At 34.6% G+C, this 14469-nt stretch overlaps 1 protein-coding gene across 4 annotated transcripts; it reads right to left on the bottom strand.

The window, feature by feature from the left end:
• Positions 1–4536: 4536 nt before the first annotated feature.
• Positions 4537–12802, bottom strand: LOC7469347 (heavy metal-associated isoprenylated plant protein 16). 4 transcript variants are annotated; one of them, XM_052446731.1, is made up of 3 exons: positions 12653–12802; positions 12427–12549; positions 4537–5052 (listed from the first exon to the last, which is right to left on the bottom strand). In XM_052446731.1, exons 1-3 carry the CDS (start codon positions 12656–12658, stop codon positions 4693–4695), a joined length of 489 nt encoding a protein of 162 aa, XP_052302691.1. In that variant the 5' UTR covers positions 12659–12802; the 3' UTR covers positions 4537–4692. The 4 variants fall into 4 exon arrangements, with proteins under 4 accessions (XP_052302691.1, XP_052302692.1, XP_052302693.1 ...); XM_052446732.1 differs by lacking the exon at positions 12427–12549 and adding an exon at positions 5097–5175 and having other exon boundaries at positions 4537–4973; positions 12653–12800; XM_052446733.1 differs by lacking the exons at positions 12427–12549; positions 12653–12802 and adding exons at positions 5097–5175; positions 5279–5435 and having other exon boundaries at positions 4537–4973.
• Positions 12803–14469: the final 1667 nt, after the last annotated feature.

Raw genomic sequence — 14469 nt, 5'->3', positions numbered from 1 at the left:
GACTTTAAAGATGACAAGTTTGGCATCTTTGCTATTTCATAACAATCTATATGTATAATCCATAAACCTCATCACCATATACTAGTTTGTCACCTATAATTGTTGCATATTGAGTTTCATGACCATCTAATTTCCCTTACCGTTTTGAAATTCATTCTTCTTATTTGATTAAATATAGAATAAAACATATATGCATGCATGATACCAAATCACATGCTCCATTAAGATTTATCATCCATGATATTTGTGCAAAAAAAAAAAAAACTTTATCTACTTTTTTATAAGCTATAATGACAATACTTTTATGAAAATTTCATTAATTAAAACATTATCAGAAGATATTAAATAACAAATGATACATCGTTAAAATAATTGACAAATTTACCAAAAAAACACACATGTCCAAAGTACGAATAACTAATTTTATTATATTTCCTCTTTCAAATGCTTTTCTAATATGAACTTAACATTAACTTGAAATTAACATATCCTAGCTAAGTGAGGGAAATATTAGGGACTCTGTATATCATTTTAGAGTTTTTAGTTTATAAGAGCTGAATAATGTCAATGTTTATTAAATAAAAAGACTATCTTTTATGGTGAAGCCCTTTTCGGCTTAAAAAGGATTGTTGGGTTTCATACTAGTATGTTGTTAGGTTTTGACTTGAAAGGGCAAGATATTTGGGCTAATCTAATGAAACATAAACTAATATTTAAGGAATATAGGTCCTTTACTAATGCGAGTAAGAGCATTGGATGAGATGAGGATGATTGTTGGCAAGATTTATCTTTCCTTGGTTACCTATAAAACAAGTCCCTTACTGGAGCAAAGACCTTCCTATTCTTAAATTAACAATCGCTAATGAGGAAAAATATTTGTAATGCATTTATGTGACTAAATTTATCACTTTAAAAATCAAATAGATAGGTTGAAGGTATCTTAATAGAAAATAGGAAAGACTACTAATTTGTAATAATGATGATTGTTATATTTACATACTAGTTTCTTCCATTTTTCTTCCATGAGGTGGAGGGTAAAATAGAAATAAGATCTTTGACCTACTTTAAGGGTAGTTATACAAGATGATTACCTAAATCTTGGTAGGTTACTTTATGACATTTAAAAGAAAATGACTCGGGAGCTGAGCCTTGGCAAAACTTTTTTTTTTATCGTAAAAAGGCCATCCTTAATAAGGTCTATAAGCATCTAGTTCCAGATGACCATTATGTACTAGGTTAGGATTTTTAGGCAAGATAGTTTATGACTCCATAAAATCCCTGGGCCCAACTCTTGGAGAGTTAGGTTAGGAGGTTATAGGGATGATACTAATTAAGCCAAATGAACTTCCTAGAAAATGGCTTCATGTTTAACTTTTCTAAGAGGTTAGGCAAAACATGTTTCTCGAACCTATTGAGTGGAAAACCTTGGCTTGTAGTTTGTGTATAAAGACATGAAGAGTTTTTTAGCCCAAAGTTAGGCTTATAAACTCAAGTTTAGGCTTGTGGTCATGATCTTTTACTTTCATCAAGATTATGACTTGGCATGTAGGGATTTGAAAAGGTATCACATAGATATGTGAAGATTAAAAGATAAGAGGTTAGTCCTTTTGAAATTCAAACCATCAGATAAAGAGATATAATGTGTCTATTCACGAGTTATTGACCAAAAAGCATATCACATCTCATTATTAGAGGAAAAACCAATATAAGGCCTAAAACTTCCTTTCCTTTTTCACTTTACAAATTATCAAATCTCATTTTGTAAGATTTTTACGACATATATAGCATCGTACAATGATACAGGACCATGGCCAAGCTCATCAAATTCTAATTATAGTCATTTTTAGGGATGAGTTAAAGTTCATTTAGTGGTGGTATTATTAGGCATGCATGGAAAGGCTAGCCATTTCCTATTATTTCTCGAGTTATTAGGTGTGTTAGAGGATAATTAATACTATTAGACTAATGAGTGGATCTAGGGGTTTCACAAGTAAAGTAACCCCTAGGGGGCTTCTGATTCTAAACCCCATGGTCGTAATGATAGGGTTACAAGGTCTAACCATGAAGAGATCATAAAGAGGGAGAGTGGGACCATTATACAGTTTAAGAGCTAAAACCTTATTATTGGTGGGTAGTTGTGAAGTCAGCTAGAGGATTTTTATCCCAGCACAACTATGATTCCCTTTCCTTCATTTCCTTAAAAAAACTCTCTCTCCTACTTTGTTTCTCTTCTCGGTGTTTTCTCTTTCTTTATTTTTTCTCTGTGACATTCCTCATTACTTTCTTCTCTAGGTTTTTTTCTTTCTTTTCCTTTTGCTCTCTAGTTTTCTCTTGTTGTTCACTCTCCTAATTTTTCTCTTATCTCTTAATCTCTACATGTCTTTTTATTTCTTTTACGCCAAGCTCCACCCTTATTTTCTTTTTGTTACTGCCTTATTTATAGAAGGGTAAGGGGTTGGAGACCCTTTCTTCTTAATCTAATCCCAGACCTTTAACATCCCTAAATTGATCTCTATCATCCACAATAATACCATTGAAATAGTACTTAGCCAAGTTTACAAAAAGGGGACTGATCGGGGTAGGGAGACTGGGATGATATGACAACAATCTTAGTGCTGATCCTTGTAGGATTTTTGTTGGTTATAGAAGAGGGAATCTCAGAGCACCAGCTTGTGTGTGTATGTTTTTTTTTTTAATCTTCATAAAGGTTCAAGTAAAGAGGAAATATGGCACTGAAAAGATCCAGCCCATGCTAGCCATTCCTTTTATTTGGGATCGAATAACATGTCATACGTGTTTTCAATTAGGGTTTCTAATTAGGATCAAATGACATGTCATCTAGGTTTTTCAATTTAATCCTTCGGTCCTTTTTCAATTACAGTCTTTGCTATTTGAGGTTTCACAATTGATTCCCCAAATTGACCCTATTTTGAGAATCTTTGCAATTTCTTTCCTGACTCTTGGATTTCAGCGTTTTTCACAAAATAGTCCTTGATCTTAGGCTTCTTCAATTTAACCTTTAATCGACCCTTAAAATTCAAATTTCTTTCAATTTTTCCCTCTAATCAAGTCAATTTCACCCCTCAATGTTCAATGTCTTTTACACTTTGATCCTTAGACAATTAATTCTTCCAATTTTGATCAAATTAACTCCCAAACTTATTTTTTTTTCAATAAGACACCTGACTGCACAAATTAAGCCTTTCCAAGTTCTCTTCTTTCAATTAAGCCCTAGGATTTTTTTTCTGTAATTTTGCCCTAAATCTTTAATTTTCTTTCCAATTAGGCCCTTAATTGAGAAAAATAGACTCCTAAACTTTGCAAATTATTCATATTGGTCCTCAAACTTTCAATTGTGTAGTTATGATCAATTCCAATCATTTTTCTTAATTTTCTTAAGCGATGCCCCTAAATTACATGTCCACATGATATCCTAACCAGTTGTAAATTGTTCCCGCCTATTTGTGGCCCCAAAACATAATTTTTGAAATTCTTAATTTATGATTTTTTTAAATAAAACTTTTTTGAAAAGTTTTGAGAAACTTTTGGGGAACAAAATTAGGGTATGAAAATATAAAAAAAACACACATCGATAATACTAGTATTTTTTATATATTTGAAATTAACACATTAACTACTACAAAACTAAACTATGTGCATGGACAATAGTGTCTAATCGGAAGGGATACATGTTGTTAAAAGAAGACGGTTAAAAGCTTACAAGTTGTTTACAATAATCATTACATGAATTCTCTTTATCTTTCACAATACGATTAAAAGAGTATGCAAGTTTACCTCTTGACATTTGACATGGAATAAAAGGGTATTCAAGTTTTTGTTTTTCTTTTAATTGTGTTTCTTATTTTCCTGGAAAAGCTTGTTTATTATAGTTTTGAAATTCGACCCGACCCGGCGGGTTGATCCAGAATTCAAGGCTAGAATCGGGCCGGGTTTTAATAAAAATAGAGAAAATTAAAATTGAGGATGACTTGATAATTTGATTAACCCGACAAAAACAAGTTAAAACCTTGATTCTAACCTGTTAATTTTTATTTTATTATATTTTTTATTTTCCTTGAAAAGCCTATTCATTACTGATATGCGGAAGGTAATTTTTAATCTGCAATCGTTTTCACTTTATTCTTTATATCTAATGTGTAATAAAATTTATTAAATACTAAACAGCCTGATGTGATTGCTCTTAGAGTTCGAGCGTTGACGGCTAGAAAGGCACAGTGACATGCGTTGTGATATGTATAGCCTGATGTGATTGCTCTTTGACTATCTTTCATAGATACAAATAGAGAAGGAGAAGATGCGCCATGGAGTCCAGAAAGCAATAAATGGTTCGACAATTGGATTAAAATTCGTAAGTTGATAATTAATGGTGACTGAATTTCATAGTATAGTGTCTCAATTTTTATTTTTATTTTATTATTATTCTTTTGTTGAATAACGACTGAATCACCATGTTCTTTGTTCACCCAATATCAAAATTTAGCACTCCTGTAAAATGAGAAGTTGATACACATGGAATAAGACATGAAGCCGATCTTGTATTGCTACTTGGTATATATGGAATCACAATTTTCTTCAGACATGGAACAGCAGCGGTCCAGCATGTTCTACAAATAAACAAACTGACTCTGCTTCAAGCTCTCTCTCTCTGCATCTGGCTATCCTGTTTGTTAATTACATGATGGAGCAAGAAGGGTCCTGATGATAGTTGGGGGTGTGAATCGGATGGATATAGGTCTGAGGCACGCCTCCACCATACATGGACCAAATAACCGGCTGCACTACTGCCTCCGGTTTCTTCTCTTCTTTCTTTTCTCCCACAGCTGCTACACTTACTATCTCTGCGTAGCCTACTTTCTTTCTCAGACAATTTGTAAGTTCTACTGCATCAACTCCATGGCCTACCACCTCTATCTGGCTCTTATCTTGCCCTCCTAAACCAGCAGATTCAACACCTACAGAATCACAGAAAAACACAAGCCCGTCAACATATTGATCATCTGAATTTGCCCACAAATTCATGGTTTCTATTAGGTATTGCAATTCTAATACTTGTGTGCAAGGAAGGTTTTGTTTACCTGAAAACCCAACTGCAATCTGCAAGGATTTGGAGCGGGACTTCGGTCCATTCACCGTCACCTTGATCACTATCTTTTGCTGCAATAATTTAGCATAATTAATCAATAACAAGAAAGTAATTTACATTATATTTTTTCGAACAAGCTAAAAATATACTTGTGTTCTGATCACAAATTCATACCTTCATGGTCTTGATTGTCGGAAAGATGATGATATATTGTAGGGGATGAGGAGCTCTTTACAGTTCAGGAGACACCAAAAGTGATGGTTTTGAAGAAGCAGAGGAGGGGGTGAATTAATGCTATTGCTGCTTTGAAGATGGAAGTCTGGGATGCAGTTTTTTCTATTAATATAGGAGTGCATGGGTTAGAGAACGAGTGAGGAGATTTCTGTGAAAGTTCAAGGAATCTCTGATTCCGATTTGTGTTTCTTCCAGTTTGACGAAGTCAACACACGGCATTTCGTGTGGGGTCCTGTTCATCAATGAACCAGCCTTCCCCATGGGGCCCTCTAAAACTGTCAGTTCAGAAGAACTATTAATTCTAATCACAAAATGAAAAAACAAATGAAAACGTAGAAGAATTAAGACAAGTTGGTTATGTTTTCGGGGGATATATTAGAAGAGACTGCATAGTCTAATCTTTATACAGGGCTTGTGCTTGCGATTACAGAGTAAGAACAAGTTGGTTGTTCTTGGGTTTTTATTTTATTTTTATTTGCAAACCACGTGAATCCTGCTTATAATTAATGTTACTTTAGTTGATAAATGATGAGGAAGAAACGAATCAGTTTGAACATCAAAATCATGCCTTATTATATATTGGTTTTTGTGATAATTTACTATTTTCGGTTCATCTTCCATGCTGGTAATGTTGTAAAATTTAATATGTTTATGAATAAAGTTTTTTAAGTGATTAGACAAAAAGTAATCATTCATTCATGTCAATAATTTTTTTTTTATGAGTTCATGAAGTTGATAGTTGGCTATAAAAGATTTAACACTTGCAAAATAGTTTTTTTTAGTGGGATTTAGAGACCATTCGATGATAAAATCAATGACTTTTAATAAGAAATTGCAATAAATGAGAGAATGAACTTTAAATTCTAAGAACAAGAATATTTATTCTTGTTTGTGTATGACAAATACTCTGAGAATAAAAATATGAATATTAAAGAATAGAGAAAAGTGAACTCTTTACCTGGGTGGTTTATGATGTATATATAACCTACAAACCTTATCATGTTGCATAAATGGAGGGGCTGGAGTGTCATTTCTTCCTGATAGCATTAATAAAGAATAAATATCCCTTACACAACATTAATGAGTGACATATATCCCCTACACAATATTAATGTTGATAGAAATATAGTAGGTCCTTAAGAAAGCTCTTAAGAATATAGGGAGATGATTATTCTTAACTTTTAACATTTTATGCTAAGAGTTGTACGAATAAATGAGCAAAGCCTCAAGACCTAACATGGAGCCTCATGACTCGATATAAGACTTATAATGATTGTCAGTTCCACATGCATTTAGACTTGGAATGATCCCAAACCTAATGGTGTAAAGCCTAACAGTTTGTGAGATCTATATATACATAAGCTCAACGCGTAGCTAAGCCGAAGGATGTTGAGTTTGGTTTCTTGTTAGACCAATATGTATTTAGACTCAGTGCATAGCTGAGCCCAATGATGTTAAGTCTGGCAGTTCGCTAGACCCATATGTACCTGGACTCAACGCGTAGCTAAGCTTAAGGATGTTGGGTTTAACATCTTGCTAGACCAACATGTATTTGGACTCAGCGTATAGCTGAGCCTAACGATGTTGGGTCTGACAGCTCACTAGACCCACATGTACTTGGACTTAGTGTATAGGTGAGCTCAAAGGTGATGGGTCTGATAGCTTCTTAGATCCACATGTACATGCTTAGCCCAATAATGTTAGATTTGGCCAAAGATGTTGGGTCTGGCAGCTTGCCAGACCCATATGTACTTAAGCTTAGCGCGTAGCTGAGCCCAAAGATGTTAGGTCTGGTAGCTTGCCAGACCTATATATATATTTGGGATCAGCGCATAATAGAGCCCAATGATATTGGGTCTGACATTTCGCCAGATCCATGGGCTCAACACGTAGCTCAACCTAAAGATATTGGGTCTTGAAGAAAGCCATACACATGCCATTTTGGCTTGGCATAATATGTTTGGTTATTACCCTGTCTTTGGCCCTTTTAAACATTGGTTTAAGCAAAACTAACATATATAAAATATGTTGATCCATTAATAGCCCCTTAAGTCTTTGTGTATTCAATATGTAAATATTTGAAAGGTTATCATCTTTAGAGCTCGTTTGATATTGTGGTAGTGCTTGCTTTTCAAAGTACTTTTTGTATGGAAATACATCGAAATAATATTTTTTCATTTTTTAAAATTCATTTTTGACATCAACACATCAAAATGATCTGAATAGCCTAAAAAATATAATTTAAAACAAAGAAAAAAATAAAAAAAAATCCTTAATTTTGTTTTCAAAAGCGCTTTTAAAATGTGAAAACAAACTGGTTCTAATGAGAGACTTTTTACATTTTCCATGAGATTTGAGTGTGTCAAGTAAATTGTTGGGATTCTTGTGGCCAGTGGCTTGTCATTATTGAAAGAGATTGTCAGGTGGCTTATCTTCATTAAAAGAGGTCTCCTTTGGGAAATAAAATGGCGGCATACATTTAATATAGCAATCAAGTAGATTTCTGGAGATCTGGGGTGACATGAAAGGATATTCATCTAACGGTAAGGGTAAAAAGTTATTTTCTTTATAACTTTAGCTACTTTTGCTTCCATTTTTTCTTTTACTTTCACAATTTGCAATTTCTCTGTAAAAATAATTTGTTGAAGATTGTTTTGAGCAAGTTATGCTATTTTTTTAAAAGAAACTGTCATCTTAGGTATTTCTCACCCATAAATTTCATTCTTCTTCTTCCTTACCAGAAAAAATGGACCTTAAAAAAGTCAGATCTAATCTTAAAAGTAGGACATTGCTTCCTCCAACGATGAGTTCAGGTTTCAACCAGATTAAGAGGAAGCAGTAGAGGACATGGGCCTATTAGACTGGCCAATAAAACTAGAGGAGGTGGAATTCCAGTGTCCACCTCTAGTAAGGGGTAGTTCTCATCATTAGAGAAGTCCATTCACTACTACTTCCAGGGAACCTCGGGGGAGAGAAAAGCTACCTCAAACCCCCGAGGATGATGCCTCCAACATTTTAAACATAAAAAAATGGTATTTATCAATGGAGTATTCCTTCCCTCTTTAAAGGTTTGTGAGAGAAGTTTTTAGATATTATAGGTTGGGTCCAAACCAACTGCATCCTAATGGATGAATAATCTTGGCCACTTTTGATAAGTTCCCTAGGCTCGTTGGAATTGAGCCTACTATCAATATTTTTAGGACTTGTTATCATATGGTTGCTGACATTAATAGTGGTAATGATATTCATTGGTTCTTTACCTTCACTAACAAACCTATATAAACCATGATGGGGACTTTGCAAGGAAAAGTTGTATATGTCAAGAAATGGAGTGAGAGATTGCTAATAATTAAGTATAATGAGCCAGTTAACTTAGAGATAGGATGCATCAAATATAAAGTTGTTCCTATTATTTGAGAGTGCATTCCTCTAAGGTGAATAAGAGGCCTTGTCTAAGCTTGGATAAGAAGAAAACATGTGCTATATTAGCAACAGCCTTAACCGAGTATTACATTAATAAAATGGCTAAAAGGCATTACCAAACCATATTGCAAAGTATATAGCCTCTTTATCCTTTTATTTTTTATGCATTCAAGTTTATTTCTGACTTTTTTTTATGCAGGATTAACAACTAAAGGAGAAAGAAAAACTTCAACAAGGTTTATAGAGGAGAGCTTGTCTATATCAAGAAAGGGGCTTTCATCTCTTGACTTGAGTGGAGTCGAGACTAGAGAAGAGATGAAGCACAACCCTATCAATATAAATGAGCTCATTATTTATAAGGACATTGTTCCTAAGGAAATAATGGTGGAAGTCATCACTCCCGTAGAAATGAAAGTTGGGAGAAACTGTTCTCTCCTAGCTAGGGGTCAAGCAAAATTGACCCCTCCTGAAGTAATTATGGGTGCCACTGCACATTTTAATAGAAAGAGGGTCTCCACCCTTATGGAGACTTGCAATGTAGCCTCGGTTGTAGATGCTTCTTTTATCTTGGCAATCCCACTACCCCACCCCTGATCTCAGTTATAGAGACTTCAATTGTTAGGACCTTTATCCAAAGTGCTCGTGAGGAAGTTGAACAGAGGTTTATGAATGCTTTTACTAGCCTTGTCCTTGTTCGAGCCCCCTGTACTTACCTTTTCTTGATTGGGGAGGAGAGGTAAGCCATGAAGGCCGTTATTGGTGGGAGGTCTGGCCTAGAGGTATTGAAACACCTGGAGAGGGTTATCATCATTCCTTCAAATATCTTGATGATGTATGATGAGAGCTATAACTACTATCTAGCCTTGACAAGATAAATGACCTTTAATGTAAGAAACTTTTTTTTTTTTTTTTATCTAATCTCATTATTTACTTTAGTTCATCACTATTGTTTCTAACCACTGTTTGTCTTTGAGAGAAGCTAGGTAAGGAAGACTATTGCCAAACACAATGCAGACCAGACTATCCTTTAATGACCAAGGAAGGAGAAGGTTGTTGTAGAGGCTGAGTTAAGGGACCTCAAGGTGGCCTATACATCACTAAAGGATAACATGCAAGGTATTGTCATTCAACTGGGCTCAACTGAAAAAGAGCTCCAGATGGCTTATAATAAAGTGGCTGCCTTAAAACAGGGGATCCTTAAGGAGAAGGCCACCCAAGATAGTTTGAGGGTTGAGCTCTTTATTGTCAAGGTAAAAGCCCAAAACTCTCATGCACGACTAAAGGCTCTAAGGAACTCTTTTGAGGAGTTCAAGGATTTTTTTGAAGGGTATGCAACCCTGACTGAAATAGTTAGGGACAAGATCTTCATTGCCATGTCCAACATGTACTTCTTTAATCAGTCAAAAGGAATGCAGGTGGACTTCAGTGTTGTCCTCCATCATGTTCGTATGCTTGATTTTACAGATGTGTTCCCTGCTATGGCCGTAATTGCTCAACATGAGGAATATCTTGCTGAGGAGCCTTGCCTAGATATCCAAGCTTTAGCCCCCAACTCCCCTTAGCCTTGTAAACAACCTCATTCATGTGGGGTTTATCTTTCTATAATATTTTATGAAATTGTTGCCATTAATTTCCTTGTTTACTTTGAGAAATATTTTGTAAACTTGTATAATATATGGGTTTAATGCCCATAATAAAATATTTAAGAAGAAATCTTTTAAGTAGTTTGTATAAGTGCAATATTCATACTTAAAAAAATATTAAAGAGTTTGTAAGGTCCAATAACCGTACTTATAATTTTTTTATGGAGTAAGACATGAAGCCGATCTTATGTTGCTACTAGGTATATATGGAATCCTAATTTCCCATACTATCTCCCCCCTTTCTGACATGGAACAACAACGGTCCAACATGTTCTACAAAATAAATAAGCTGACTCTGCTTCAAGCCTATTCATTACTGATATACTGAAGGTAATTTTTAATCTGGAATCGTTTTCACTTTATTTTTTATATCTAATGTGTTATAAAATTTCTTAAATAGTAAACAACATGATGTAGAGCCTCTTTAGAAGCAAACCACGGAAAATCATTATTTGGTAACGAGTAAAACTTTATTTACTATTCATGGACCCCACCATTAATTGCGTTTAAAACGCAGGGTCATTGAAAGCAGCTCAATGCTGCTTTCCTCTTCTTCCCGTGGAGAGTAATTCACTCTCCACTGTTCCGGCCGGACCGGGTCGGGTCCGGTCCAGAGCTAAATGTATTGAACTGGGTCCGACTTAGTAAAATAAAAAAAAATTATTTTATTTTATATTTTTAATTGTGTTTTATTCGAAAAACTACTACTTAACATTATAAAGTATCACTACATAAATTAGACGGAGATCGCTTGATGACGTAGCATTTGCAGAATTTCATCGCAATCTCAATTTTGTTCCTGATTATATTTTACCTGATGTTGTTGCGCGCTTAAGAAACCAAGGAAACTGTAGTATTTGTCGTATGTATTTCATACGTGATGGAATTGTAGATAGTTTAATAAAACAATAAAAAATATTTTATATAAAGTATTATTTATTTCATGATGTAATAGCAGTAATTAACCAATATTAATATATATTTTTTAAAATTATTTTATAACCTCAATTTGAAAAGTATTTTTAACCAAACACATTAAAATATTTTTTATTCAACCTCAATTTCAACTATAATTTTAACCAAACATATATAAATATCAAACTAATCTCAATCAAAAATACTTTTATAAAATAATTTTTATAAAACTACAACTATAAAAGTTATAAAAGTATTAGAATTCGAGCGTTGACAGCTAGAAAGGCACAGTGACATGCGTTGTGATGTGTATAGCCTGGTGTGATTGCTCTTTGACTATCTTTCTTAGATACAAAAAGAAAAGGAGAAGATGCGCTGGATTAAAATTCATAAGTTGATAATTAATGGTGACTGAATTTCATAGTATAGTGTCTCAATTTTGTTTTTTTATATTATTATTCTTTTGTTGAATAACGACTGAATCACCATGTTCTTTGTTCACCCAATATCAAAATCTATCACTCTTGTAAAATGACAAGTTGGTACAACCAAAGAAGCTTTGTTTACACATGGTATAAGACATGAAGCCGATCTTGTATTGCTACTTGGTATATATGGAATCCCAATTTCTCTTACTATCTCCCCCCTTTCAGACATGGAACAGCAGCGGTCCAGCATGTTCTACAAAATAAATAAGCTGACTCTGCTTCAAGCTCTCTCTCTGCATCTGGCTAACCTGTTTGTTAATTACATGATGGAGCACGAAGGGTCCTGATAATAGTTGGGGGGGTGAATCGGATGGATATAGGTCTGAGGCACGCCTCCACCATACATGGACCAAAGAACAGGCTGCACTACTGCCTCCGGTTTCTTCTCTTCTTTCTTTTCTCCCACAGCTGCTACACTTACTATCTCTGCGTAGCCTACTTTCTTTCTCAGACGATTTGTAAGTTCTACTGCATCAACTCCATCGCCTACCACCTCTATCTGGCTCTTATCTTGCCCTCCTAAACCAGCAGATTCAACACCTACAGAATCACAGAAAAACATAAGCCCGTCAACATATTGATCATCTGAATTTGCCCACTAATGCATGGTTTCTATTAGGTATTGCAATTCTAAAACTTGTGTGCATGGAAGGTTTTGTTTACCTGAAAACCCAACTGCAATCTGCAAGGATTTGGAGCGGGACTTCGGTCCATTCACCGTCACCTTGATCACTATCTTTTGCTGCAATAATTTAGCATAATTAATCAATAACAAGAAAGTAATTTACATTATATTTTTTCGAACAAACTAAAAATATTCTTGTGTTCTGATCACAAATTCATACCTTCATGGTCTTGATTGTTGGAAAGATGATGATATGTAGGGAATGAGGAGCTCTTTACAGTTCAGGAGACACCAAAAGTGATGGTTTTGAAGAAGCAGAGGAGGGAGTGAATTAATGCTATTGCTGCTTTGAAGATGGAAGTCTGGGATGCAGTTTTTTCTATTAATATAGGAGTGCATGGGTTAGAGTATGAGTGAGGAGATTTCTGTGAAAGTTCAAGGAATCTCAGATTCCGATTTGTTTTTCTAACAGTTTGACAAAGTAAACACACGGCATTTCGTGTGGGGTCCTGCTTATCAATGAACTAGCCCTCCCCAAGGGGCCCACTTCCTTGTCCGATTCTACTACTATGAATCCTTCCTGCCCCTCACAGATTTGAGGCATCAAGACTAGTTCTTTCCTTCGCCTAAGGGCTAGCTAAAGGGTAAGGCCGCCTCTTTCTTTTCTTTCTATCCGCCTTGCCTCCGCCCAGCACAAGGATGGAACTAGTATAACTATCAAAGGCAGGATTTCTTGAATAATGATTCCCTCGCATCTGGATTGTGAAACTAAACTCCAGTACTTAAGAAATGACTGGATCGGAGAATTCTCCAACCCCGGATCTCATAAGCTAAAAGCTCACCAAAAACTTTATTTATTCCCATTGTACTCGCCTACTATACTGGAACTCCTGGATCCGCAAACGGTCACTTCTTTTAAAAAAGATCTTCTCCCTTGTTCTTCCCTCTTCCTATGATCTTGACCTGCAAAGTGATTAAGAGAACAACCTCCGGCTAAAACTGTCAGTTTCAGAAGAACTAGTTAATTTTAATCACAAATGAAAAAGTAGAAGAATTAAGACAAGTTGGTTATATTTTAATCACAAAATGGGTGGTATTAAAAGAGACTGCTTAGTTATTTGCAAACCACATGAATCCTGCTTATAATTAATGTTATTTTAATAACATTGTTGTTTTTTGTGATAATTTACTATCCACGGTTCATCTTCCATGCTGGTAATGTTGCAAAATTTAATATGCTCATCAATGAAGTTTTTTAACTGATTAGACAAAGACTAATCATACATTCATGTTAATTTTTTTTTTTTTTTTATGAATTCATGAAGATAATGGTTGGTGATAAAAGACCTAACACTTGCAAACAAGTCCTTTCTTGTGAGATTTAGAGATCCTCCAATAATAAAGTCAATGACTTTTGTCGCACGTGAGAGTACAGCGTCAGGTGATCGTTGAGAGTCGTCATCTAGTTGTTTGGTTCAGGGTCGCTAGAAAATCCGGGTATACTAGCACCCCTAGCACACTATACTTGAGGTAATTGTTTTGTATGGTTTGATGTGGTTTAGGGGTGTTTGTGAGTGTAGTAACAATTGCTTTTCAAAGTGCTTTCGCTTGGAAATACATCAAAATAATATTTTTTTTTATTCTTAAAAAATTATTTTTAATATCAGCACATCAAATGATCTGAAAACATAAAAAAATATTAATTTTAAGCAAAGAAAAAATAAAAAAATTTAACGCTTTTGAAACGCAAAAACAAATAGGTACTAGAGGTTATGATGGTTTTCTGATGAATGGTCTATCTGTGGCTTAGGATTGAGATTTATTTGTGTGAATAGATATAGTGTTAATAATTTATTATGGGCTCATGTACCCAAATAAATTCTTATAAAAAAGTTTTTCATAATTTGTATATTACAGTGAAAAATACTCCCAATTAAAATTGATGAATATTTAGAATAACTCTGAGAATTTTCTGGTCAACTTTTGATATTCAAATACCAACCTCACTTATAGGTTCAACATTCTATACCAGAATAT

The sequence above is a fragment of the Populus trichocarpa genome, chromosome 14 (assembly GCF_000002775.5).
Source record: "Populus trichocarpa isolate Nisqually-1 chromosome 14, P.trichocarpa_v4.1, whole genome shotgun sequence".
Taxonomy (NCBI): Eukaryota; Viridiplantae; Streptophyta; class Magnoliopsida; order Malpighiales; family Salicaceae; genus Populus; species Populus trichocarpa.
The sequence above is the reverse complement of the archived record's forward strand: the minus strand, read 5'-3'. Positions and strand labels throughout refer to the sequence as shown.

Excerpts from the sequence above, each read along its gene's own strand:
- LOC7469347 (XM_052446731.1), bottom strand. Across the intron at positions 5,053-12,426 it reads AAGTTTTAGAATTGCAATAC|CTAATAGAAACCATGAATTT; the intron begins CTAATAGAAACC and ends GAATTGCAATAC.